This window comes from Castor canadensis, chromosome 5 (genome assembly GCF_047511655.1).
Source record: "Castor canadensis chromosome 5, mCasCan1.hap1v2, whole genome shotgun sequence".
Taxonomy (NCBI): Eukaryota; Metazoa; Chordata; class Mammalia; order Rodentia; family Castoridae; genus Castor; species Castor canadensis.
The window spans coordinates 70,072,639-70,099,895 of record NC_133390.1 but is presented as its reverse complement, the minus strand read 5'-3'; the positions used below and the strand labels follow the sequence as shown (position 1 = coordinate 70,099,895).

The window sequence follows — 27,257 nt, the reverse complement described above, 5'->3', positions numbered from 1 at the left end:
CTATGGTAAGATCAACCAGTGGAAATCAAAAGGCACATTGCCACTAAAAGTAGTCATTCCTTATCTGTCTCTTTTAAATCTTAATCTAAACTGTTGTTAGATATTGAATCTTGTTTTGCTCTTTGTAATTCCTTTGGTGATGGAGTGAAAGATTACTCAAGGCATAAATAATTTGAGACTGTTAGTCACATTTTTAGATAATATTTAGGAAAAATAGAGTTAATAAGGTAATGGGTAAGTGATACAATTACAAGCAACATGAAATTTAATTGAAGAACAAAGTAGATGTAAAGAGACATCGTACCAAATGTGACATGTGGAAATGGATTATATAAGTATAATGTACAAAACACAAAACTCTGAGATTTTAACAGTCTACAGACTGATTGCAGATCAGCAGTATAGTGCTGTTGTGCATTAAAGCTAACATGATGCTTCTGAAGTCAGAATCATTCAAAATGTGGGACCTAATGGTTTGTATTCTTTAATGTCTAGATTATTATATATTTTAATTGTTTCATTTTCCTCATCAAATCTTAAAATAAAATTGAAGGCACAGTTGTATGAAGTATGATCAGTCTCATTAAAAGGGGGAGAGAAAATAGGACCTTTAAGGAAAGTTAAAGGATATCGACTTATTTACCCTGAAATCAGAGTAAAGTCTGCCTTCAAATATATTAAAAGGGCTTTATGAAGGGCAGCTTTGTAGGCTCTGTAGAAAGGGTTCAGTGTGTAAGGTATGAATTCTCACTTTCATTTTCAAATTAGTTCAACTGTTAACAGAAGTTTCACATCTGTGAAAATTAGGTAATTTGCAAAATTTATAATTTGTATAAATGTTAACCTATTGTTGCTCTCCCTATCTCTGTAACCATACAAGTCTGTATTAAGGAATTGAAGGAAAAACTTGGACTCCAGTTACTGAAATTTCTGGGAAAGATTAATAGGAATGATTTGTGTTTTTTTTTTCCAAAATACTAAGTAAAGGGGAAAGACAGCTTTTTTAGAGCACACCATTCTGTCTTCATGTAGGGTCCCCTAATAACCATCATAGGTTCCTTTCTGCTCTAAAATCTTATCTCAAATTACTTCCTTTGGATTTCAGTACTTAAAAACGGGGACTACAGATAAAACTGTTGGCTATAACATTTCTTTTTATGGTTGCAGGCATAATGACTATAAAGTAGTTTCTCCTGCTTTGCGAGCCGTGGGAAACATTGTCACAGGAGATGATATTCAGACACAGGTAAGAATAAGTGATAACATAATTTTTTTTCCACTCAAAAACTACCTTTAATTCCATGAGCATATTTCTAATTACAGTATTTAAGTCCATGTTATTAGGGAGAACTGACATTTTGTTTCACCAGTTTGCTAAAAATGTTGACTTCAGTATCTGTGTCGACCTGTTACTTGTAGCAATTTTGAGTTCCCTGTTAATGATTTTTTCTTTCAATCAGGCAAATTTGTTTTCTTCTACTTTTATTTGAAATAGTTCATTGGAACATCAGAAACCTCTAGTAGAATTTTTCTTTCTCTTTCATCTTTTCTTATAGCTTCCTCATCTTTCATGTAAGGAATATTCTTCCTTTCTAGTTCCTTATGTCTGTTCAACATTGATGTTATGACATGTCATTTGCAATGGATTGTTCTAGCCATTTTTCTTCCAGATGCCTTAAATTTAATCTTCCTAGGTATCTGTAATGTCGAGATACTTTGGTTCTTTGCCTTATCAACCATTTATTTCTCCTTAGCAACCTCCTTTTTTCACTCGTTTGTTTGTAGACATTCTCTCAGGGCAGTCCTTCAGCCTTATTCATAAGTCTTATTTACAACTTCAGTGATCACTCTTATGTTCATGGACTGTGTGAATATTAGGAATTAGGTTTTAATCTTAGCTTGTTTGCGGTTTTTTTGGTGGTACTGGGGTTTGAACCAGGGCCTCATGCTTGCTAGGCAGGCACTCTACCACTTGAGCCACTCCACCAGCCCTTTTTTATGTTGGGTATTTTCGAGAGAGGGTCTCTCAAACTATTTGCCCAGACTACCCTCAAATCACGATCCTCCTGAGCTCTGCCTCCCACGTAGCTAGGATACAGTAGGTGTGAACCACTTGCACCTAGCCCTGAGCTCACCCTAAACCAGCTCTAACTTTCAGCCAGATATCCAGTGTTTTCACTTTTTTTAGTGGTACTGAGGTTTGAACTCAGAGCCTTATGCTTGCTAGACAGACGCTCTATTGCAATACCACACCCTCAACCTTCACTTTCTTGATCTGAAATTAAAGAGATTGGATTTGTTTCTTCCAATTCTAATGCACTTACTTCTCAACTTATTCTGTCCACAAGGGAACTCATTTCCCCCAACATACCTGAACCTGTACCTATGTGGTTCCCTGTCCCATTGAACGGCACTGTTTTCCACACCAGAAACTTGAACATCAGCATTAGTTATTAAGTCCTGTTAGTCCATCTCTGTTCATCCTTTGCAGACATTTTAGATGAGAGGAGAAATACATGTTTTATTGTATTTTTGTTAAATTTCTCTGGAAGAATACATAAGAAACTAGTAATGTTGATTGTCTCTGAGGAAAACTGGGTTGGTGGGATACAGGGACATAAGGGATTCTTTTAACTACCTAGTTCCTTGTGCCTCCTGAATTTTTGAGCCATAACACTGTATTTACTTAAAAAGAAATGTTTCTAGGGACTGGTAAGGTACCATCATGATAATGTGCTTGTCTAGTTCCAGTCTCATGTCTCCAGTAGTCTGTTTGGTGTTTCTGGTTACTATCTCATATTTGTCTCAAAATGTGTTTTCTTCCCCCACCAAGCAAGCTCCCAGTCTTGATTTTTTCCTATTTGGATCAGTAACTTTTCCTGTTCACCCACACTTGAAACTTAGCAGTCATAATTTGGGTTCCTTGTATAGTAAACCATCAAGTCTTACTGTTTTTTACTGTTGTTAGAACCATTTATAATTACTTTCTTTTGGTCCCTGTCTTTTCATACACAAAGGTTTTTGCTGTACCTTCCTGGTTTTATCTTTCTACTTCCAAGCAATTATTCCTCTTAGTTTATTCCCCCCAATAACAGCTTAATCTTCCCTAAAATAACCTTGTTCATATTTTCCTCTTAGAAACAAAGAACTTCTTTAGTGTATGTGAGATAAAGAATCTTAAAATAGTGACAGATTTCTACCTTAAGACTTTAATTCATTCTTCTTGTAAGCCTGTTGATAGGGGTAGCCTATGACTGCATTTTTTCCATTTCCAGTCTCTACATGCCTAAGAAATCTTACCTGTATTCCAAAGCCTCCTTCATGAAGTTTTTCTTGACTGCTCTTCTCCAAGTATTCTCTTTAATTTCTGGCATGTTTATTTTCCAAACCACTTCTTTGGCATTTTTTAAATTGCTTTATGCCATCTCTTACACTGGTGTTTATGGGATTTTTTTCAAGTTTATTTTGATTTTGAACTAAAAATATTTTTACATTAAAGGAAATTTAACAAACAGAGGAAAATGTGAAGAGGTCACGGTTACTTATCTGGAATTATTATCAGTATTAATAATTTCCTGTATCTATATATATGTATTTCTTTTTTCTTTATCCCTACCCCTCCCCCTTTTTTTCTGAGATGGGGTCTCACAATATAGTCCAGGCTTTCCTGAAACTTGCTATGAGGCCAAGTTTGCCTCAAACTCAGGTCCCTCCTACTTCAGCCAGTGCTGAGTGCTGGGATTTGTAAGCATGTAGCACTACCCCCAGCTTTATGTATTTCTGATGCTTTTATTGTGTATGCAGTTTTATGTTCAATTAACAATCTGTTGTAACCTTTATCATTTCTCTAGCTAGCTAACCCAGCAGTGTAATTATTTGTGACAAATTGTTGTGTTTTGTTTTGTGGCAATGTTGAGGTTTGAACTCAGGGTCTCAGGCTTTCAAGGCAAGTACTGTACTTCTTTGAGCTATTTCCCCTAGCCTCAAATTGTAGAGTTTTTTAAAATGCTTCTTGATATTTATGATCAAATTGACTTTAGAAAGACCTGTTTAGCTGTAAGTTTTATTATTTTGGGGACTGTATTTAATAAGCAACAGATGTCCTAATTTTGATTTGCATTTCTTTTATTACATGTGAGGGAATTTTCTATTAATAGATTTTCTTTTCAATTTACATAATAAAGGTAGCAGTCCTCTTATTGTTGCAAATACTTTTTCACCTTGTGTGATATGCATTTTAATTAAGATTTTGACATGAAATAATTTTTTTCCTACTATAATTTCTGGGTTTTCTTGTTAGCAAAATAGTTATATAGGAGGGATATATTGTGACATTTACATAATGTACTTAGAATATATCTTAATTAGATTTACCCTCTCCATCATTCTCCCTAATCCTCCATTCCCACTTCATAGAACAATTTCAACAATTTTCATTTTTCATAGGTGTATACAAAATATATCCAGCATATTTGCCCTCCTTCACCCTCTCCATTTACCTCTCCTCTCCCACTGGTCTCCCCACCCTCCCCCAGACAGGACCTGTTTTTAACTTCCTGTCCTTCATTTTCTTAAGTGTATATTGATTGCTCAAGGGAGTTTTGCCTTGGTATTTCAGAAATGTACATGTCATGGTTTAATCAGATTAACTCCCTCTACTCTTCTCTGTCACCCTGCTCCCCTATTATTCAGTAGCTTACAATGTATCATATAATACTATCTTCATACACAAATACATTGTGTTTCAATATTATTCACTCTCTGTTTTCATGTTTGGAAAGGTTCAGCATTCCCAGATCAACTACTTAGTGATATTTTCTTCTATTTATTGCTTGTTTAGTTTTTTCTTCATTCTTTCAGTTGGTTGCAAGGGTTAATTTGAATAGATTTCAAACTGTTTTTCTCTCTGGTGTTTTTGGGGGAAGTGGGGAGATACTGGGACTTGAACTCTGGGCCTCACATTTGCTAAGTAAGCACTCTACATTTGGGCAACTTCACCAGCCCTTAAAGTGTTTTTTCCATGTATTAAACTTTAATTTTACTTATATTGAATAAAAACACAGTGATGGGGGGATTAAATTTTATTTTCTACCTAGTTCTTTATGAATATGTGAATTTGTTTCTGGATTAGATGATTACTCTGTTGTATATGATTATTTAGTAATTGAGTCTTATCACATACTACTTTAAGCATTTAACTTTATGATCTTAGTTTCTGTTAGAGTAGGTCTTCCTTACTTTCCATTTGTATTTGTTTTATCTCCCTTGCTTTTATAAGCTCTTTGGTAATTGGGTTCATATATTTTTTATCTTTGTATCCTCTGTAGCACTTAACATATTTCACTAAGTATATATTGGTACATTGACTTAAAGATACAGAGTTATCAGAGGACTTAAAAATCTGAGACTACTTCTGATTCTGGTCACTAGATATATTCCCCCATCTAGATTTAGCTGTAGGGACAGTAAAATGAATGAGTAATCTGTACTACAGTTACTAATACTACTAACATCATGACTGGTTTTTGGTTTCTCAAGGTTCTTTTTTGAGACTTCGTCTCTTAGTGTGTAGCCCAGGCTAGCCTCAAACCTGTGGTTCTCAGCCTCTTGAGTATTGGGATTATAGGCTTGCACTACCATACCTGCTCATTGTTGTATTTTATTAAGTATACTTTTAGTAGTCATCAATATGTACAGTGAAAATGGTTTGATAATCTTAGAAACCAATTCTTACTAGCACTAAATTATGTATTAAGTTACTTATTTTAAAATTTTCAAGGGTTGATGTTATTTGTATTTTTCCTAAAATAAGTTCTTTGAATTAAAGATTTACTTTTATTTGGAACAATAAGTTAAAAATTTTAAATGTTTTCTTTTAGGTAATTTTGAATTGCTCAGCTCTTCAGAGTTTATTGCATTTGCTGAGTAGCCCAAAGGAATCCATCAAAAAGGAAGCATGTTGGACAATATCTAATATCACAGCTGGAAATAGGGCACAGATCCAGGTAATCTCATAGTACCTCTTTCTTTCTATGATTTTATTGACTGATAAGGATTTTTTTCCTGTGTCAGCCTTTAATATATATAAATTACTGCTTTGAAAATAACTGTTGTTATTTCATAGTGTACTTATTTTATTTTTCCTTGCTTATAGATGTTAAATCTTGAAATTTTTACTTAGGCCCTGAGTTTTTCCCTTTGCCTTTTAATATTTGATTTACTCAAGATCCAAGAAAAGTGGATCTTGGAACATTTTTTAAATGTTTTGATGGACTTTATGCTGAACAGATTGGCTTTACTCTTGCCAAGTGAAATATTTATTTTCCACTTTATGCTTCCACTTTTCATGAACCTTTGGAGACCTATTTTTCTTTAAATGCCCTTTACTTTTGCCTTTCTGTCTATGGGAAAGCAACCTAAGTGGAAGATAAACAAGCACTAGGCCAAAGTGTTCGGCATGGCTGCAACAGTGGGTTGAAGAAGACATGATATAGACTTATGGGATTTGGAGCTGAGAAGAATGATAAGAGATCATAGATCCAACATTCTCATTAATCACAGTGAATACACCTGTTGAAGCATTACCTTGTACCCCATAAATATATATAATTGTTAATAAATTAACATCTTTAAAAAATTCAGTAAATGGTATGACCAGGATTAGGTGTCTATCCACTTAGCTTTTCTGGGCTTCCCTCACTTGTATAATAGAAAGAGTTCTTGACCAGGAAAGTGTGATTAGCCTTCCTCAGACAGCTGAATTAGAGCCTGAGATTCATAGCCATATGTGGTGTACATAAGTGAGTTCAGCTTGCCACCAACAGGCTGTTAGGTAAAACCTCTCATTATACCAACACATTTAGGTTCCTGTGCCAATCTAAAACAGGAAGAAAGTGATTTGGGCAAGACTACTGTAATGTTAATATATAAGTGGGATTGAGTTAAAGTTCTTCATCCAACTAATAAGGAAATTATTACTTGGTAATCTCATTAGTGGTAGCATGGAGTAGTATGGCAGGCAGGAATTTTAAAGAAAAGGAAAAGATGGAGTTGGGATGTTTTACATTGAGAATGATATGGAGACTTGGTAACTGATTGAATTTAGAATGAAGATATAAATAAATTCCTTTGTGAACTAGAGAAGTTTAAAAGGAGACTGATACAGAGGACAGATTATGTGGTTGTTTGAGATGAGTAGCAGAGTTGAAGTAAGCTGCTGGCTACCCTGGGCTAGAACTTCAGTGACAGGTGAGGAATAAAGAGTCACAACACACATACAAGAGAGGGAGTAGTGAAAGAAATGAGATTAGCAGAGGAACAGAGAATTGAACTTTTCTAATTTGTTCCTGTGGGTAGAACAAAAGAGGGCAATAAAAGAAAAGAACTCAGGGAGAAAATGAAGAAATTTTAAAATCACAAACTCTATAGAGGATTATCCAGGATACCAAGTATAGCCTAAAGGTTAGAGATAATAAGGACTTAACTGCTTCCAATTTATTTCTGGGGTGTGTACATGTGAGTGTGTCATTAAAGAAACTACTTCAAAAGTTATAATTAGAAATGTTTTTGCAAATCTTGTAATTTCATTTTCTATTTCAATTTTTCTTTAATTTCAGACTGTGATAGATGCCACCATTTTCCCGGCCCTTATTAGTATTTTGCAGACTGCTGAGTTTCGGACTAGGAAAGAAGCTGCTTGGGCCATCACAAATGCAACATCTGGAGGATCAGCTGAACAGATTAAGTAAGTATTAGCCAGGTAGCATCTTGTAAATTAAAGAAAAAATCATTGTGTTTATAACTGCCTTGCCCCAGTATTACCTAAAATGTAAGATTATTAAGTGCATTTGAGGAAAATGTGAGAGATAATCTTACTAACTAAGCATGTTTAATTCCAGCCTTTTTGGAAGACTTTCTCAGTATCATAATTAGACTTTTGAGTCTAATTAGACTTTAAAGACTTTTTTAATTTTAAAATTTTATTTTTGATTTATCATTAATAATACCAGAGGATTTCATTGTGATAATTTCATACATGCTTACAGTGTACCTTGAACAAGTTCACCCCTTCCATTAAATTCACTTTGTTCTCTCACTTCCCCCACCCCACCCAAAGAAGAATCAGTGACTATCTATTCCTTCGATATGCTCCATTCCTTACTGACAACTTTTATTTTTGGCAGTACTGGAGGTTGAACTCAGGGCCTTACCCTTGCTAGGCAGGCACTTCATTTGGTTTCCTTGGTAGCAAGCTTATAATCTTAATAGGTAGATAAATTAATATAAGCATGGAAAATCAGCTCTGCAAAGTGCAGAGAAGAGGTTGGTAAGGAACAGAGAGTGTTAAGATTATTTCAACAGAACACTTAAAAATAATTATTTGTTAAGTACCTATCTAATCCACAAAGCAACAGTAAGAACGTTTGTCTGATATTGCATATAAGGAAAGTGAATGCTTAAAAAACTCTTTGGAACCATCTTTCCCTCATCAGAATTTCCCACTATGAATGGTTAGGCAAGCTGAGAGTATAAATTCCATTTTTCTCTTTATCATTTTTCTTTTTTTTTTTTTCTGTTGGTCATGTTGGAGTCCCAGAATGGGAAATAGTCTTCGTAGTCTTCACAAATTGTAGAAATTGACCAGGGAAAGAAAAGTAAGAAATACGTACTTGAAATAATAAAATTACACACAGAGTGACACATGCAGTAGTTATTTTGGTAAAGTTCATCCAAATCATCTTCAGAAGTGTATTTGTCTTTTTTCAAACTCTTAAGATCATGGTACTAGGATTTTGAGTTGTTCATCACAGATGTCAATAATATGAAGTAGTTTTCTGAATAGGGTTCAAATTCATTTTTACATTTGTTGATTACTTCTGTATTTTATGCCAGGTATGTTTTCCTAATTGAAATGAATATACCTACTTTAAAACATTTTTTTTTTGCAGTGATGGGATTTAAAATATGTCTAAAATATCCTGCTGTCATACATCAGAAAGTATCTAGGAGTGTTAAATTTTAAATTCAACATATTTATAATAATGAAGTTAATTACCAGTTTTCTAGCAGTTACTTCTTATCCAGATGAAGTGTTAATCCTGAAAGAATATTTAAAAATATTCCAGTGGCTGGGCATGCTGACTCATACTTGTAGTCCCAGCTACTCTTGAGACAGCGATCAGGCAGATGGTGGTTCAAAGCTAGCCCAGGTAAAAAGTTATATTAATGCTCCATCCCAACAAAAACAAGTCAAGCATGGTGGGCATAGGTAGGAGGGTTAGGAGTATTGACATTTGAAGGCCCTGGGAAAAAAGCAGGACCCTAACCTGATAACCTGGAGCAAAAGGTGAGCTTCTGAGCTCAAACCCCAGTTACCCCCACTAAAAAATTTCCCAGTCCAAATTACAGAAAATTGACTGACTTTATCAGTCTTCCAAAATATCTACCAAGAAACTGTCAAGTGGTTATCTCATTTTGCATTCCCACCAGCAATAAGAGTTCCTGTTGTTCCACATGCTTGCCAGCATCTGAGTTTTTCAATTGTTTTGGAATGTAATCATTCCTGATAGGTTTATAGTAGTTATCTTGTTATTTTGATTCGTTAGTTCCCTAATGTCATGACATAATGTCTTAAATTTTCTATCTGCACATCTTCCTAGGTAAATTATCTGTTCGGATCTTTGTCCATTTTTAATTAAATTTTTCATTTTCTTGTTGAGCTTTAAGAGTTCTTTGTATATGTTGGATACCAAGTTTTTAAAATCAAATATGTTTTGCAAGTATTTTCTCCCAGTCTGTGACTTGTCTTTTAATTTCAAAAGTACCTTTCACAGAGCAGTTTTTTACTTTAATATTAATAAAGTCCAGATTAATTAATTTTTGTATCGATTGTACTTTTGGGAGTACACTACTGGGGTTTCAACTCAGGACTTTGTGCTTGCTGGGAACTTGCTCTATCACTTGAGTCATTCTCCCAGCCATTAGATTTACTTTTGCTGGGTCTAAAAAGTTATTGCCAAATCTAAATGTTTTTCCTATTACCGTCTAAGAGTTTTATAGTTTTTATATTTTACAAGTAGTTCTTTGCTCCATTTTTAGTTATTTTTGTTTGTTTTGGTGCTTTTGGGTTTTTTATTTGGTTTGTTTTGGTTTTGGTGTTAGTATAACACTTTGTAGCTCAGGCTGGCCTTGAGCTTAAAATCCTTTTGCGTTAGCCTCCCAGATGCTGGGATTACATGTGTGCACCACCATTCATGGCTCCTTTGTTTGTCTTTGTGGCAAGTGTAAGGTCTGTGTCTAGGTTTATTTTTGTATATAGATTTAAGACACTTCTTTCTCTATTAACTGTCTTTGTTCTTCTGTCAAAGACCAGTTGAATGGATTTGTGTGGGTGTGATTCTGGGATATTACTTGTTCCATTGATTTGTTTGCTTACTTTCTCCACAGTATGCTGTCTTGCTTAGTGTTGCTTTAGAGTTAAGTCTTGAAGTCAGGTAATGTCACTCCTCCAATTTTGTTCTTGAATATTATGTTAGCTGTTCTGAGTCTCCTGTCTTCCCTATAAAATTTAGAGTCAGTTTCTTGATATTTATAAAATATGTTGCTGGGGCCAGGCACTATGGTTTAAGACTGTAATCCTAGCTACTTGAGAGATGGCGATCAGGAGGATTGTGGTTTGAGGCCATCGGGGGTGGGAGGGAGATGGAATTGACTAGACCCCAACCCATGGCTGGGAGGGTGTCATCCACCTGTTATCCCAACTACATGAGGAAGCACCTATGTGATTCAGGCTGACTTGGCCATAAAGGGAGACCCTATCTCAAAAGTAACCAGTGCAGGGATAGAGGCATGGCTTAAGCAGTAGAGCACCTGCCTAGTAAGTGCAAAGTTCTTAGTTCAAATGCCAGTACCATTTAAAAAAAAAAATAGCACTAAAAGGGCTGGAGGAGTGTCTCAAGTTGGTTGAGCACTTGCCTGGCAAGCACAAGGCCCTGGGTTCAACCCTCAGAACCACCAAAATAAATTTAAAATAATCTTACTAGGTTTTTATTGGGATTATCACATGAATCTCGTGATCAAGCTGGGAAGAATACTTAGAAATATTGAGTCTTCTTGTTCATGAATGTGGACTGTTTTTTCATTTATCAGATCTTTTCTGATTTCTTTAACCTGAGTTTGATAGTCTTCATGTAGATACTGTACATATTTTGTCATATTTATAACTTTTTTAGTGCTACTACATACTGTTTTCTTTATTTGAAATTTCCTAATTACTAGAATATAAAAAAGCAGTTGAATTTTTTATGTTAACCTTGTATCAAATTAAATGCATTATGATTATAATTGCTTATAAGCCCAGAATGTATTTTGTCAGTTCTCTGGGGTTTTCTAAATAGATATAACTTGTAAAAACAGAGTTTTATTCCTTCCTTTACAATTTGTATGCTTTTTATTTCCCAATTTTTGCAATAGCTAGGACTTTAGTGCAGTATTGGGTACAAGTGGTGAGAGAGTACAGCTTCTCCTTGTTTCCAGTCTTTCTCATCAAGTATGTTAACTGAATTTTTTTGTTGAGGCTCTTTAGCAAGTTAATAGAATTCACTCTAAGTATACTGAGAGGGTTTTTTTTGATTGTTTTGTCTTCTTTTTAATCAGTCAGGGTAACAGTGTCTATAATCCTAGCTGCTTGGAAGACAGAGATCAGGAGGATCAAGGCTCAAAGCCAGCCCGAGCAAATAGTGCAAGACACTCTTATCTCAAAAAATATGCAACACAAAAAAGGGCTGGTAGAGTGGCTCAAGTGGTAGAGTGCCTGCCTAGAAAGCATGAAAGCATGAGGCTCTGAGTTCAAACTCCAGTTATGGTGGTTGGATTTTGTTAAATTTTTTTTGATCATATGTTGATGTGATGGGTGGGTTACATTAATCTAAAAAAGTTTTTTTTGGATCAGCCTTGCATACCTGGAATAAATCCCACTTAATGTATAATTCTTTTTATATATTGTGGGGTTTTATTTGGTAGTGTTGAGGATTTTTGTATCTCTGATATCCAGACACTGATCTGTAATAACACTAATATTTGTAATGTGTGTTTAGTTTTGGTATTAGGGAAATGCTGGCATCATAAAATGAGTTAAGTGTTCCCTCTGCTTCTGATTTCTAGAAGAGATTGTTGAATACTAGTACCATTTTGTTCTTAAATGTTGATAGAATTCATCATTGAAACCTATGAAAGTCCTGTTCAAATTATCCATTTCTCCTTGTGTGAATTTTGACAGTTGTATCTTTCAAGAAACTGGTACATTTTGTCATCTAAGTTACCAAATTTGTAGGCAAAGTTATTCCCTTATTACCCTGTTAATGTTCATGGGATCAGCAGTGGTGATACTTTTTATTTTATGATATTTATAATTTTGTCTTCTTTCTCTCTGGCTAGAGATTTTTACATATTTTTGAAATTAAAAAAAAAAAGTGAATGAGAAATGATTAGCATTAGCAGTAAGTTCCAAAATGACATTACTCACATTCATAATCTCTGCCTTTCCAAAGACTACTTGAGAAACTACAGTGATACAAAATAACATTACTATCTGCTGTAAAGATGATGTAATAATTTTGTGTCTCACCTTCATTACAATTAAGAAATCAAGAGTATTACAGTTTGATGACAAATAGTTCTTGAGATCCTATCTCAAAAATAACCAACACAAATCAGGACTGGTGGAATGGCTTATGTGGTAGAGCACCTGCCTAGCAAGTACTGAGTTCAAACCCCAGTACTGCCAAAAAAAAACCCCTAAAATCTTCCTTACATTTGTTTTATTCTTCCTATATTCTCCTTACAACTTAATTTAGTAAATTGTAATCACATAGAAAAGACTTGGCCTCTCGGGCTTGTGCTGACTTTTAGAAAGAAATGTGTTGTCATGTTCGAGAACTGTGGCTACCTATAGACACAAAGATGGCATTAACCCCATTAATCATACTGTTGGCTCATGCCTATCGTCCCCCTTACTTGGGAGGTAGAGATTGGGAGGATGGAGGTTCCAGGCCAGCTCCAGGCAAAAAATTAGCAAGACCTCATCTCAGTTGTTCAACCTGGCACAGAAGTCTGTGCCTGTTATCCAAGCTACACTGGAGACATAGGCAGGAGGATTATAGTCTGCGGCCAGCTAGGCAAAAACTTGACACCCTAACCTGAAAAATAATTAAAACAAAAAAGGGCTGAGGGCATGTTTCAAGTGGTAGAGCAACTGCCTAGCAAATTCAAGGCCCTGAGTTCAAACTACCACCAAAGGAAAAAAACAGAGAATTCCTATGTTTTTGTAGTCAAAACTCATGAACCAGATAACTGGTTTGAAGCCTTTTTTGTATATAGCTTGTATAGTTGACTTGGTATATATTTTCACTTCTATAGTGAATTTGAGACTCTTTCACCAGTTTCATAAAAGTTTCACAAAATTAAATATCTTGTTTGACTAAATGTCCTTTGTATTAATGTAGGTACCTAGTAGAACTGGGTTGTATCAAGCCGCTCTGTGATCTCCTCACTGTCATGGATTCTAAGATTGTACAAGTTGCCCTAAATGGCTTGGAAAATATTCTGAGGCTTGGCGAACAAGAAGCCAAAAGGAATGGCACTGGCATTAACCCATATTGCGCTTTGATTGAAGAAGCTTATGGTAAGATGCCTTGACTGAAGAAACTTATGGCTAAGAATTAGACCATAGATACAGTCCAGTAAAAATATTAATAGTGTAAGGCACTGGATGATGTGGTAACTGTAACAGAAATTGCTGCTTCTGCAGAGTGGATTTGGTTTACATACGTATTTAAGATTCCAGTTTATAATAGCTTTCATACGTAATCTTGTGTTTCAACTCAGATGTAATGACTACTATTATAAAATATAAGATATAAGTAGAGACTTTTCCTTTCATGATGGAAGGAAACATAAGCAAAATATAGTTTAGTGGAATTTCCAATAAAGATTTTCATCTATTCTTAATTCTAGGTCTGGATAAAATTGAATTCTTACAGAGTCATGAAAACCAGGAGATCTATCAGAAGGCCTTTGATCTTATTGAGCATTACTTTGGAACTGAAGATGAGGACAGCAGCATTGCACCCCAGGTTGACCTTAGCCAGCAGCAGTACATCTTCCAGCAGTGTGAGGCTCCTATGGAAGGTTTCCAGCTTTGAAGCAATGCTCTGCTTTCATGTTCCTGTGTAACACCAGGCTACCCAGTCGAGTCCTCTTGTGGAGCCCACAGTCCTCATGGAGCTATCTTCTCAAATGTTTTCCATAATACTGTTTGCGCTCATTTGCTTGCCTTGCGCACCTGCTCTCTTACACACATCTGGAAAACCTCTGGCTCTCTGTGGTGAATACCCTTGTAATAAAAGGGTACCAGAACGACCCACTCTTACGGAAAAATCCCTAGGCTTTGGAGATCCGTACTTACGTTAGAGTCATGGGAATATACACATATTAACATGGCTCCCTTTTTTGTGGGGGTAAAAAGAGGACTCCTCATTCCCTTAAAGGTAGGGAAGAATTTTGACATTAAAAGATAAAACTAAACCTTTATCTTGAATTTCACACAGCTACTTGCAACAAGGGAGATACTTAGACCTGTTGTACGTACTTCAGAGTACTTTTCATGAGTTCTTCCACAGTGAACCCTTGGATTATCCTGGTGGCTTTTTCTAGCCAAATTTGCATTAATCCTTACTGACATTGGATGGTTTTCTTTCCTATATTGGCGCCATTCTTCAGATATTAAAGTTAAACCATCCACTCCCTCACCTTCAGCCTTCAGTGAATGTGCTTTCTAGTTGTCAGGAATGCTGAAGATTTAACACTTTGATTCTTAAATGTGTTGCTGGTTTGCAGACTCCCTAAAAGCAGGAAGGAGAGGAGCACATACTAATTTGTATGGCTTTTGCTTCTCTTTGGTCTTATGTGTCTTAGGATTTGGAATTTGTTTTAATTCTAATGCTGGTATGAAAATTTAGAGTTCTTAGTGAAAACTATATCCTATAATTCAATAAAAGTGTAAGAAGAAAACCAAGTCCTTTTACTTGCCCCAAACTCAACCAGTGTGAATAGAGTGATTAGAGGCTGTTTCTGTATTACAACAAATGCTTCAGGCTTTGTGGTCCTGATAAAGGTCCTCGGTAAATTGGAGTTCACCCTAGGTACTTTTTCCCCTCCAAGACTGGCAGATAACACATACTTTTAAAGATTACTTAGGGACTTTTTTTTCCTAGCAAGTGCAGCTTGTTTTTAATGTATTCATGCTGCATATATGATCCCTGTAATGTAGCATTCTTACCTTAAAAAAAAAATAACCATTTTCTCAACATGACTGGCTTAACTCAAATAAGGGCAGTGATCTTTTTCTAATAACTTCAGTGTTCCCTGATCGTTTTATGTCATCTACTACTAGTACCCTACCTTTCCCTACCCCTAATAAAAACTGTATCCACCTTCTGGCTCATTTAATGATGACTGCAATCTGCACCTGCAAGTGGCGCTTCCAGTACTGTGCTCATTGATCCACACTTGTACTTGGACTGGAATGGAAAAAAATAAGCTTAATTGCCAAGAGAACTACAAATGAGTTCAATCGACTTCTCGGTGCTAGGTGGCCATCTTGACTCAATGTTGGGATACACTGTCAGAGAAGATTTTTTTTGGTGATGTTCTGTTCAAAATGAATTTTGAAGGAAAAATTGCTCACTTCTGTTTCAGAGCACATCCTTTTAAACCTCTTAGACGTCCTCTTCTAGAATCTATTATAACCCCAAAGTGTAAAACTATCTGGAAGTTGCCCCTGACTAGCTATTATATATCTCTGGTAAATCCTGCTGAATGTAAGGAATATTCAGAGCTTTCATACCTCATCATGATGTTATTTAAACAGCCAACTTATGTGACCTGATTTACTTTTTAAAATTCACTTCATTTAAACTAGAAAGATTTCAGAGAAAAAAGGACATTTATCAGCCAAGAGTGTGATGCATTTTTTTACCTCTAGTCTGTAGTTGTGTCTGTGCTCTGGGATGGATACTGCCTGATGTCTGTTATTGATGGAGCAGCCACTGCAAAACTAGTCAAGTCCCACCTATACTGTTATTTTTTTTAGTGCTGCTTTGTGCTGAGAGAAAAATTTAGTTTACTGCACTTGACCTGTAAAAGACTTTGATTCTTTGTAATTTTAGGGATTAATTAGGTGGTTAATTTAAAGAAGAACTTTCAATGTTGCCTTTACATCACATTAAAATATAACTTCAGAAGGGTAATAGAAGCACTGATTCATAGTAAATATCTTGTTTTTAGCTTTGACTTTTTTGTGGCTGAGTTTTTTAAGTTGTAAATTACTGGTAATGTGTCATTTCTATATAATGCTTTAAATTATGTACCTTCTGTTGGATAACTAAAAAATTATCATTTTATAAACCATTTGAATGGAAAAAAATATATAAAGCACACAAAGTTGTCTCCCCATATCAGTAAGAGTAGCATACAATGGGAGTTTTTGCTAGCAATTGCAGGTGTCTCAACGAATGAATTAAAGTCCATTTAGTAGAAGAATTTATCTTGCACTTGGTCCTAGAAGTTCATGAACCTTAGGATCTGAATTAAACTTTTTGTTTTCATAATAAAATGATTTTTTAAGTATAAGAATTGGAATTGACTAAAGATAAATACCAGTATGATTCAGATGTGCTGGAATTTGGTACTGATAATGCAGCCTCTTAGGTAATAGAAATGGCATTTTAAGGGATAACTGTATATTCCTATTTTTACTTTTGCCTGACAGATTCTATTAATTTGGTTTCAATTTATTGAATACTTTTATCACAAAGATATTACTCGTTGCATGTTAATTTTAACACAAGAAAATTCTGTGACTTTATATACTGATTTAGGAGAAAGTAGCCTTTGCTTTTTTTCTTTGCTTTTTTTTTCCTCTTCCTCCAAACTTTCAAAATACATTCTTTGTAGTAAGAACTTTGGTAGGGAAAAAAAAAGAAATATTCAGAAAATTTGAGATGTAAAAGCACCTGGTGTGTAAGGACCAGCAAGTACATAAGATTGAATAGAGATGTAACAGGGAAGGTACAGATGATGGACATGAAGAGAGGAAATGTTTAGGAGAACACTTACGTTCTGTCACTAACTAGTCAAGATCCTTCTTAATTATTGCCTCCATCAATTATACTGCTTTTGAAAACTCAGTTGCCCTGGGATTGTTTCTTCCATATAACAGATTGGACTTGGTTGTTTTCGGCCTTATTGTCACAGAGAGAAAATTAGCATTTGTCCCATAATATATCTGAATTACTACAAGTTTCTGCTGATCTTGCCTAAGGAAAAAAATATGTAAGTATAATTTATCAATCAAGCTGTCAACAAAATCCTGTGTTGTACATGGCTATCTACAGGCAACTTTGGATTTATTTCTCTAGTTTAAATAATGTTTAAATAAACATTGCAACTGTTTGATCCCCAAACTTGGGGCTGCATTATAAAAAGAGTTTCCTCGGGTCAAGGAATTTCTTTTCTTGCTGATAAATCTTGTGAAAATTGCATTAAAGCAGGCAAGTCATTATAGGGACTAAAACTTTTTACATAAATTAGAAATTGTTATGTCTAAGGATGAACAGTTAAAAAAGGAACTCATTCTTTGAAAGATGGTATTGTTTGCTTTCAATTTATATACTGTGCATTACCTCTTACATCCCTAAATGTTCTCATTTGCATAGATAGGTGTGCCTATATATGGAAGTTTCAAATCTAAATCCTAATAAGATCATTTCTTACTGTTGTGAAGTAAACATATTAAATTTATATATATGTATATTTAAATGCCTACTTGGGAAGTACTTGGGTTACCTTTCCCTATCAGATGTTAAAGTAATTTTTAAAAAGTTAAAAAGTAGCTGAGGATGTGGTTCAGTGGTAGAGCAGCACTCACCCATGTGAAGCCCTGTGTTCTATCTCCAGCACTGCAAAATAATACACCATTATTAAAGGTATTATTATTAAGAGCCACCTGTGACTTGTGTAGTATGCTGGCTATAATGTAAAGGATATTATATAACATACTTTATTGCCAGGAAAGGATGGGTTGTAAGAATTGGCTCCAAAGCATCAGAATAATGATTGTAAAGCAAACATATGCTAACAAAGTATTAAATTGCTGTTGGACATAAAATGCATCTGGAAGCTTGGGGTAACAAGGAATTAAGAACTATTAATGGAATAGAAGTTCCATTATATTTTCAAGTGAGGTTTAACTAAGGGTATACGAAGAGTAACCTGTTTTAATACAGGTCAGTTTGTTTTTATTTGAGCATCTGTTGTGTGTCAGGTGCTTAGCTAAAGGCTTTTCCTTGTTATTAATTAATCCTCCAGCTGCTTTTTAAGGTGGATAGTTAAGACTGCTAACAAATTACTTTGCCCCAAGGTCACAATTTTTAGATAATGGCTGTCCAAAGGAAAAGAAGAGCTCTGCTGAGTTTTGTATCTTAAAGAAAGCAGAGGTCATGTGACACTTCTGTTCCCAGGAACTCCCAAATTACTAGCAGCCATAGGTGGGTGAACCCTTTTTGTTGGCCCATTCTTCCTCATCAACAACACTTTAAAGTAGCTCCTATTATTCTAAGTTGCTTTCAATTTACATAGTCTGATGCATTGGTCCTCAGCCCAAGCATCTTTTCCCTTCTGTGGTGCTAAAATTCTGTATAACCAGACTGTACAACAAAGGTTAAAGAATATGCAAATGATTGATTTTGAGTTTAGTAACATAATGGCTAAACTCTTGTTTCCATGGAAATGCAAATATAGGAGGTATCAACAGAAAATGAAAAGCTTTGGAATGAAGAAATTACTATCTTAGAAAGCAGTGTCTTGAGCTACAAGTGTGGCTCAAGTGATAGAGTGCTAGCCTAGTAAGTGTGAGGTCATGAGTTTAAATCCCAGTACTATAAAAAAAAAAAAGTGCCATGTTTGTAAATGAAACACAGCCTGTTTCTTTGTAAAAGAGTATTGTCCCATGGACATCTCCCTTTACTGTATTTATTAGTATTTCTGCTTACCTCAAGTCATTTTGACCACTCTGAGTCCTTTTTTCAAAGTGTTCTAACACTTTGATTTGGAATGGCTCTAAAGATTCTTTGTCTTAAATGCAGTCTGCCAGGCTATAGGTGAGTGCCTTGCACATAGTAGACATTCAGTAATGAATGATAGAATATGCATCTATGTGATATTAAGAGGTACTTGATTACAAAAGAAAATTCAAAGGAATTCCTTCATCCTATTGTTTGAAACCAAGAATAACAAATATTAAATGTCTTAACATCTAAGTGTTTATATGTAATTAACTTTCAGGAAATATAATGTGACCTGAAGTTTACTAAAGCGAACATTATCATAGCAGAGAAACTGTTTTAGAAAAGTTGATGGGTATATTCTGTAGGTTAACACATAATCAACAGTATGTGTTTAACATATACCAAAAATACCTCATCAATCTAGTCTGGCATATTTTAAAGTTAAGAAAAAATTTTGTTAGATAGCTCCAACTGATGTAGAAGCAGGTGGTTACGCGATTAAACAGGGATTTTTCATTTTTACATATTGTTTGAGAACATTTTGTTTATCCATTGCTCCAATTTAAGTTACAGATGATTGGGGGTAAAAAAGATGGTGTAAATCTCCATTCCATGATTGCTTCTCCTAATGTTTTTTTTTTTTTTCACTAGCCATGTATTTTTTTCGGAAAACAAAAATTTAAAGCAAAACATAGTCTCAGTTACTGCAGGTTGTGGTATTTTATCTATAGTACAAAATTCCTGGGTTTGTGAATTTGCTAAATAGCTTGGATGACTGTTGCCCCTATTTCACTTGCATTTTGAAAAAAGTCATTGTTTTCTCTTTTCCAGATCAATGTGTGGTCATTTCTGTGATCGTGAATGGTTTGCAAAAAATAAAATTATGCTTTACATTTCTTTATACATATTCACTTAACCCGAGGAAGCCAATGGAGGGCCCATAATAAAGATCACTGCCTTAATTTGGACTTAGCATTATTAAGATAAACTGATGGATAAAGAAAAAATGGAAACCCCAAAGACCAGTAATGGGAAGAAAATCGAACAGGGTTTGAGAGAGGCCTAGGCAGTCTAAACTACCACATTAAAAATGTTCCAGTTTGGATTATATATGGCCATTCCACATTAGCCCAACCTGGTTTTCATAATTTGCTGGAGATCTAAAGCAGCTTGTATGTATGTAATACTATGCTTGATTTTGAGAACCGGATTTTGTTGTCAAGAGTTGCTATGAATAGTCGGATACTAGTGTCTCATCAATCCTAGCTACTCAGGAGGAACAAATCAGGAGGACTGAGGTTCAGAGCCAGCTTGGGCAAAAAACAGCTCCTGAACCCTGTCTCAAAAATAGCAAACACAAAAGACTGGTGAAGTGGCTCAAGTGGTAGAGTGCCTGCCTAGCAAGTGTGAGGTCCTGAGTTTAGACCACAGGACTGCCCTTCCACCCCCCCCCAAAAAAAAGTTGCTATGAAGGGTGTTAAAAACTGTCCTTAGTACAGGAATCACATTTGTATCATCTCTTTAGAAAATCTTTAGTGAGGGATAAGGGGAATAAATCTTTCACCTATACATTATTGACAAAATTATTAAGTTCTCTAAAACGGAGTTAATTTCTACAGGAAGGAAGACTTACAAGTTACCTATCTGGTGAAAATTAAGGACATCAAAAATACATATTGTTACAAAGGCTGGGGAGGGAGTAACCATGTAAGAAATTGTGCTTGGGAACTCAAAATGCCAATCTCCTAATTATGGTTTCTGCTACTTTGGATTTACCTGTATCAGTATTCCCTGCTCCCACATGCTTGAGTTGGCAAAGCCCTCTCCTCCCAAGGAAATAAAATTCTTAGTCCTAATTCATAAGGGCTGCAATGTTATTAATACTAGAACATGACTAATGAATAAAAAAAGACTTAACAGTCATATTCATAGTCGTCTTTTTTTTTTACATGAGTTCCTGATGCTGTTTGTAAACAAAAAATCCCAGACATCAAGAGTGGATTTTAAAATTTTTCAAGTTTTTGAAATTTTCTCCAATATCCCTGTCAACACATTCTTAATTTTGTGTGCCCTCTCTTCCCTAGTTCTTGGGAAATTTATATTGGACTAAATATACCCCAGCAACAACACCCCATTCTACTCCTCATGTGTATTATCTATTTTTCTCTTTAGTTTACTTAACTACCTACGGAAAATCACACTATCCCACTTCTCTCACTAATGGAAAAAGGAAAGGGAAAGGAAGAGGCAGGGTTTAGTCAGAACTGAAATTTAGAATCTGTTAAAGGAAAGTTTTTCAATGTTACAGAAGGGGGCTGGTGGAGGGGTAGAACACCGCTAGCAATCGAGACCATGAGTTCAAAATCAAACCAAAAAAGTTTCATGGAGATCTTGCCTTAATAGCTAAGAACCGACTCAGTGTAAGGGTACTCTACACTATCTTAAAGACGCTCATTCCGTTTCCATTGTGTCCTTGTATTTGTTAATTTGCACTAGCTAAGACATTTTTTTTTCGATTCCTATAGAAAGTTTAAATTACAGTCACAGACTCTCAATGAGGTTTTACTAATCTATTCACGACATGTGAGCTAATTATGCCTATTATATCTTATAAAGGCAAAACTCAACCATAAATTCACAATAGGGAACCTTTTGTTGCATTTTAATTTTTGAGAGATAATTGCTACCTGGAAAGCAGACAGTTTTTGCCTCTCTTAGGTAGTCTCAAGCTCGGGGAAATCTTTGGAAAACCTTGTTTAAACGAACATCTGATTAGCGTGTATAGTTTACGTACTTTTATGGCCACTACCTTACAACCAGGGAAAGCTCAAAAGCCTAGTCAAGAGTAAAGTCCATTTCTTACCCTCTTCCACCATTCTCTTTTGACCTTTTCAGCCTCACGTACTTTTAGAACTCATTTTCTACGCAACTTAAACCATAAAGGGTTGGAATCTTTGCTAGTAGTACTGGATTTTTAAAGGCCTCTAACAGGTTTATTCTTTTCTAAATGTTTTCAGAGAAAACACTTAAACCAGAAGTCATGCAGTCCATGCAAAAATTCTGCCCACTCCCCTGCCACAATGATAAGCAGGCCCTATCCACCAGGTTTGGTATCACTACAAACAGAAGGGACCACAACTAAGCTACCTGCAGAGCAGGAGTGTGGGTTAACCTGCAGCATTTCTGAAATGCATGCAATAGGTAACATGAGAAGGGTGGGCCTGTGGCTAAGGGGCATCAGCGATTTCATTACTTTGTCGCGGCAGTCTCAAGAAAAAATGCATGCTCTTTGTAATAAATATGCATTGCTTCTCACACTTGGCGGTCAAGTCCGGGCCGGGGGTGGAAAAAAAACCTTAGTGTTTCCTGAGACTGTTGGGGCGCCTGTAGCGCGGAGTGGGAGGGACAAAAAGCGGAAGCAAGTATCGGCGCTTCCTTGTGCGCATGCGCAGGAAGACGGTTTCAATTGGTCAACTCTGGGTGTTATGGTGACTCCCTTCGCACTTCCGCCTCGCCGCCCTTCCGGCTTGATTGGATTGACGCTGCGGTGCTTTCCGCTGGCGTGGAGAAGGTATCGCGCATACTCGGACCTCAATTTCTGGTGGCTGCGCGGGATTTCTTTGGACTTCTTAAATCTTCTGTGTGAAGTGGTGGTTCGTTCATCCTCAGTACCTGGTCTCTGTGGTACAGTTGCTCACTGTTCTCAAACGTTTTGGAGTTGGGGGAGGGCCGTGGCAAAATGCTTTCTGTGGAGACCTTCCGCCCCCCCCCCTCCGGATGGACAGTTTCACACGTTGACAGAATACTCAGCTTTTCTATCTTCATTGCAGACACGCACAGGATCCGTTTGGTTGTATGACAGAAGAAAGAGGGAAAGCAAATAGGCCAAGCCCTGTTGCTAATTCAGTACTTAAGACCATCCAGCCGGGCGCCAGTGACTCACGTCTGTAATCCTAGCTACTCAGGAGGCAGACACCAGGAGCATCCCGGTTCGAAGCCAGCCCAGGCAAGTAGTTGGCTAGACTCTTATCTTGTAAAGACCCATCACAAAAAGGGCTGGTAGAGTGGCTCGAGGTGTAAAAAAAGAAAAAATCCAGAAATCATAATAAAAGTTGTGTATTTTTAACCCGATGGGTTCTTTTTATCTGCGAGGTTCAGGCTCGGATGCCTAAGCAACCTATTGTTTTGGAGTCATGGCAACAAAGGAACCAGGAGATGTGGAAGCACAGTTGGCCCTCTCCTCACCAGCCAGCCAGCGCATGGAAGTGCCTGAAAAGCCGAACTATGCTCTGAAACTTACTCTGGCAGGCCACAGGGCAGCAGTATCATCAGTTAAATTTAGTCCTAATGGAGAATGGCTAGCAAGTTCGTCTGCTGATAAACTAATTATAATTTGGGGAGCATATGATGGAAAATATGAAAAAACACTATATGGTCACAATCTGGAAATATCAGATGTTGCCTGGTCATCAGATTCCAGTCGTCTTGTTTCTGCCTCAGATGATACAACTCTAAAGATATGGGATGTGAGATCTGGAAAATGTTTGAAAACACTGAAGGGACACAGTAACTATGTCTTCTGCTGTAATTTCAATCCACTATCCAACCTCGTCATTTCAGGATCTTTTGATGAGAGTGTGAAAATATGGGAAGTAAAGACAGGGAAGTGTCTCAAGACTTTGTCTGCTCATTCTGATCCAATTTCTGCCGTTCATTTTAATTGTAATGGGTCATTGATAGTGTCAGGTAGTTATGATGGTCTCTGTAGAATCTGGGATGCTGCATCAGGTCAGTGTTTAAAAACACTTGTTGGTGTTGATAACCCTCCTGTCTCTTTTGTAAAATTTTCTCCAAATGGTAAATACATTCTTACTGCAACTTTGGACAATACTCTTAAATTGTGGGATTACAGCAGAGGCAGATGCCTGAAGACATACACTGGTCATAACAATGAGAAATACTGCATTTTTTCCAGTTTTTCAGTTACTGGTGGGAAGTGGATTGTATCTGGTTCAGAGGATAACATGATTTACATTTGGAACCTTCAGACTAAAGAGATTGTACAAAAGTTACAAGGTCATACAGATGTCGTGATCTCAGTAGCTTGTCATCCTACAGAAAACATCATTGCATCAGCAGCATTAGAAAATGATAAAACAATTAAATTGTGGATAAGTAGCTATTAAACTCTTTGGAAATCAAGTAGTAAATCCAAGTTGGCAAAAACCTTAGATGTTTGAAAACATTGTTTCTTGAAATTTTGTCATGGTTTTGTATTTCTTTTAAATTTATCTTTGCTTGCAAGATTTTGAGATTTGTAATCAAAATTTACAAAATGAGGCAGCTGTAAAAGCGCGTCTAGAATCTGAAGCTTCTCCTAATCTTTTTATGGTTCTTGTAGGGTTTTTTTGTTTGTTTTTTTGCTTTACTGGGGGCTGAACTCTTGGCTTCATGCTTGCTAGACAGGAGCTTTACCACTTGAGTGACATCCCCAGCCCCTGACTCCTAATCTTAAAGCCTGTTAGGAATCTTAAGTGTTTGACCCTGGACAGTTTCCCGTTCTGTTCCTTTTAATGACTATCCTACAGGGTCACTGTATTTGGAAATATTTAGAAGAAAAGCTGACAAGACAGGATGACTGATTGAGGGAAGTGTAGCTTCTGGTTTGGGAGGTTAGATGAACAAAAGCATGAGCGTGGGGTATTGATGAAAGGATTGGAGATATTTGTAATATGACACCAGCACTCTTTGGGGGCTATCGTGCGTGATGTGATACAAAACAGTCCATGGAATTGGGTCTGTCAGTCAAGTTGGTAAAAACAAGCTTTGGTTAGTTTTATTCTAAGAATCTAAAACTTAACTGAGGTGACTCAACCTACCTTATTAGATCATGTTATCTTAGGCACTGCATGCCTGTGTGATGAGAATGCTGTCCTTCAGGACCTATTAACTCCTACTTCACAGTTCAGAACTCAACCCTTGTACAACCATCATTCCTGCTTCCCACCTAATGGACAGCTGAGTTAGGTTTTCCTGTTTCTTTCTGTAGTTTCTGTTGTGATGTTGAAAATGTGTATTTGCCAGATTGTGTTGTCATGGTTCCATGGGCCTTGTTTCCAGTACATAATGAACTCTTGAGACCAGGATGTCTTTTTTTTTTTTTGGTGCTGAGGATTGAACCCATGGCCTCATACATGCTAGGCAAGCACTCTAACATTTTAGCTACACCTCAGATAGGATCTTGCTATGGGCTGTTCTCAAACTCAAGATTCTTCTGCCTCTAAGGCCTCCACAGTAGCATAAATTACAGGTGTGTCCCACCATTCCTGGCAGGAAGTATGTCCTTATCATTTTTGTATTGTTGGTTTTTCTATAGAAAAGGGACTGAAATAATAGTCGATGAATGACAGTGAATGCCACACCTTCCTTCATTCCTTGACTACTTTATGTAAAATGATCATTGATTGATTAAAAATTAATCCAAAGGCCAGACACTGGTAGGCTCACTCTTGTAAATCTTAGCTACTTGGGAGGCTGAGATCAGAAGAATCATGGTTTTGAGGCCAGCCCAGTCAAATAGTTTGTGAGACCGCCATCTCCAAAATAACCAGAGCAAAATGGACTGGGGTTATAGGTAGAGCACCTGCTCTGCAAACACAAAAGTCCTGAGTTCAAACTCCAGTTCCACCCCCCCAAAAAAAAACCTAACCCAAACCTCACATATTAACTTTATTCACACAGGGCTTGTAGGAAGTAAAAGGTAAACAATATAAAGTGGTTTCTGCCTATTCCACCCATTGAGACATGAACAAACAAAAATCTGGGCATTAAGGGTGAAACAGTACCACAGTAACTGAAAGCAATAAGGGCATAAGTGTCTTGCTGCTTTTATATTTTGCAGTACTTTATTAATAGTGCTCATTAAATTTTATCTGCATAACAAGTTCTGAGGAATATATTAGAAGTACTAGTAGGGCATGACAGCTAAAAGGTTGGTGTTTCAGTTATATTGAAAGAAGAAGGATCAGTTAGGGGCAGGTCTAAAATTCTGACCAATAAATTTATGCTTAATCCATAAAGAGGTAGTCACTAAATATTACTGAATAGAGAATGACACAAAATGAGAAATGACTGTAAATTTGTGATGCATGGCAATGATTATAAGCTTGAGTTTAATGAAACATTTTTATTACAATAAATCTACAAGGTACAACACTTAAATGTTCCTCAATAGTTAAAAATGGTATTGCTCTATAAAGCAAAGTTAAAGTACCACATTAAAATTTACCCATATTTAAAACACTGGCTTAGGGATCAGAAAATTATCAAGAAAAACTAATCTAAAATGTACGAAAAACAAAGCTTTCTGATAATGTTTGCAAGTGGTAAAAGTCAAAGAACTTAATATCAAAAAAGGGGCTAATGTCAAAGTATATAGACATCATTAACATCAGATTATGAAGCTATGGGTAAAGTAGTGTTACATTTTACTGAGTGTTTTATTAAAGTTCCTGAGCAGCTGCATATATTTCTTTTTACTCTAATTCTGAGAACTAACATGGGGGACGGCTATAATGACTTTGTCATACATTAATACTAATATGGCATCTGTGAATAAATGAAATGTTTATGATAGAAACCAGAATCCACACCTAAATATGAGACAACTTGATACCACAAACTCAAAACTACATGAGATACACAGTAGGTGTAAATGTTTATCTTTCAACACTAATAAAAAGATGCATGAGTTTTTCATAATTGAAAATTTTAGTTTTTTCGGCAGCAGGAAAGGGACTAATTGGGAACTAAGCCATGAAGCTAGGAAGTGACTGCTGGCCTAAGCAACTCCAGGATGCTAGGATTTCTAAGTCTTCACAAACTCCTGGCCAGATGTTTCTCATCACCTTGCTGGTACATTCTCAAAAACCTCTAAAAGCCTGCATTTGCTCGCATGCTCTGAGATACAGAATGTCGTCTGGCTGTTTGTCAGGGCTCTCTTGAGAGCAGCCTCACTACAGGCACCATGGCACTTAGAAGGCTGGCTTTCCAAGATGCATCTGGACAGTGTACTCAGCTGGCCTTCCTAATTTCTTCAGACAAAGAAGAGAAAAATAAAGAACTAGTACCTAC

The 27,257-nt window shown here is 36.3% G+C and overlaps 3 protein-coding genes across 4 annotated transcripts in view; all 3 read left to right on the top strand.

Annotated features, from left to right (window-relative positions):
- Positions 1-20,021, top strand: part of Kpna1 (karyopherin subunit alpha 1) — a 90,864-nt gene extending 70,843 nt beyond the window's left edge. The window contains exons 10-14 of the mRNA XM_020167997.2: positions 1,168-1,246; positions 5,880-6,005; positions 7,617-7,744; positions 13,503-13,681; positions 14,014-20,021. Coding sequence (XP_020023586.1) covers positions 1,168-1,246; positions 5,880-6,005; positions 7,617-7,744; positions 13,503-13,681; positions 14,014-14,201 — 700 coding nt within the window. The 3' untranslated portion in view covers positions 14,202-20,021. The remainder of the gene's footprint in view (positions 1-1,167; positions 1,247-5,879; positions 6,006-7,616; positions 7,745-13,502; positions 13,682-14,013) is intronic.
- A 132-nt stretch (positions 20,022-20,153) lies between these two features.
- On the top strand, positions 20,154-23,250 carry LOC109689244 (uncharacterized). 2 transcript variants are annotated; one of them, XM_020168000.2, is made up of 2 exons: positions 20,154-22,695; positions 22,955-23,250. In XM_020168000.2, the coding sequence occupies exons 1-2, from the start codon at positions 22,205-22,207 to the stop codon at positions 23,073-23,075; spliced, it is 612 nt and encodes a 203-aa protein (XP_020023589.2). In that variant the 5' UTR covers positions 20,154-22,204; the 3' UTR covers positions 23,076-23,250. The 2 variants fall into 2 exon arrangements, with proteins under 2 accessions (XP_020023589.2, XP_073929375.1); XM_074073274.1 differs by having other exon boundaries at positions 20,154-22,808.
- Positions 22,660-24,367, top strand: Wdr5b (WD repeat domain 5B). Its single transcript, XM_074073273.1, has one exon. The coding sequence runs from the start codon at positions 23,318-23,320 to the stop codon at positions 24,308-24,310; it is 993 nt and encodes a 330-aa protein (XP_073929374.1). The 5' UTR covers positions 22,660-23,317; the 3' UTR covers positions 24,311-24,367.
- The last annotated feature ends 2,890 nt before the right edge of the window (positions 24,368-27,257 follow it).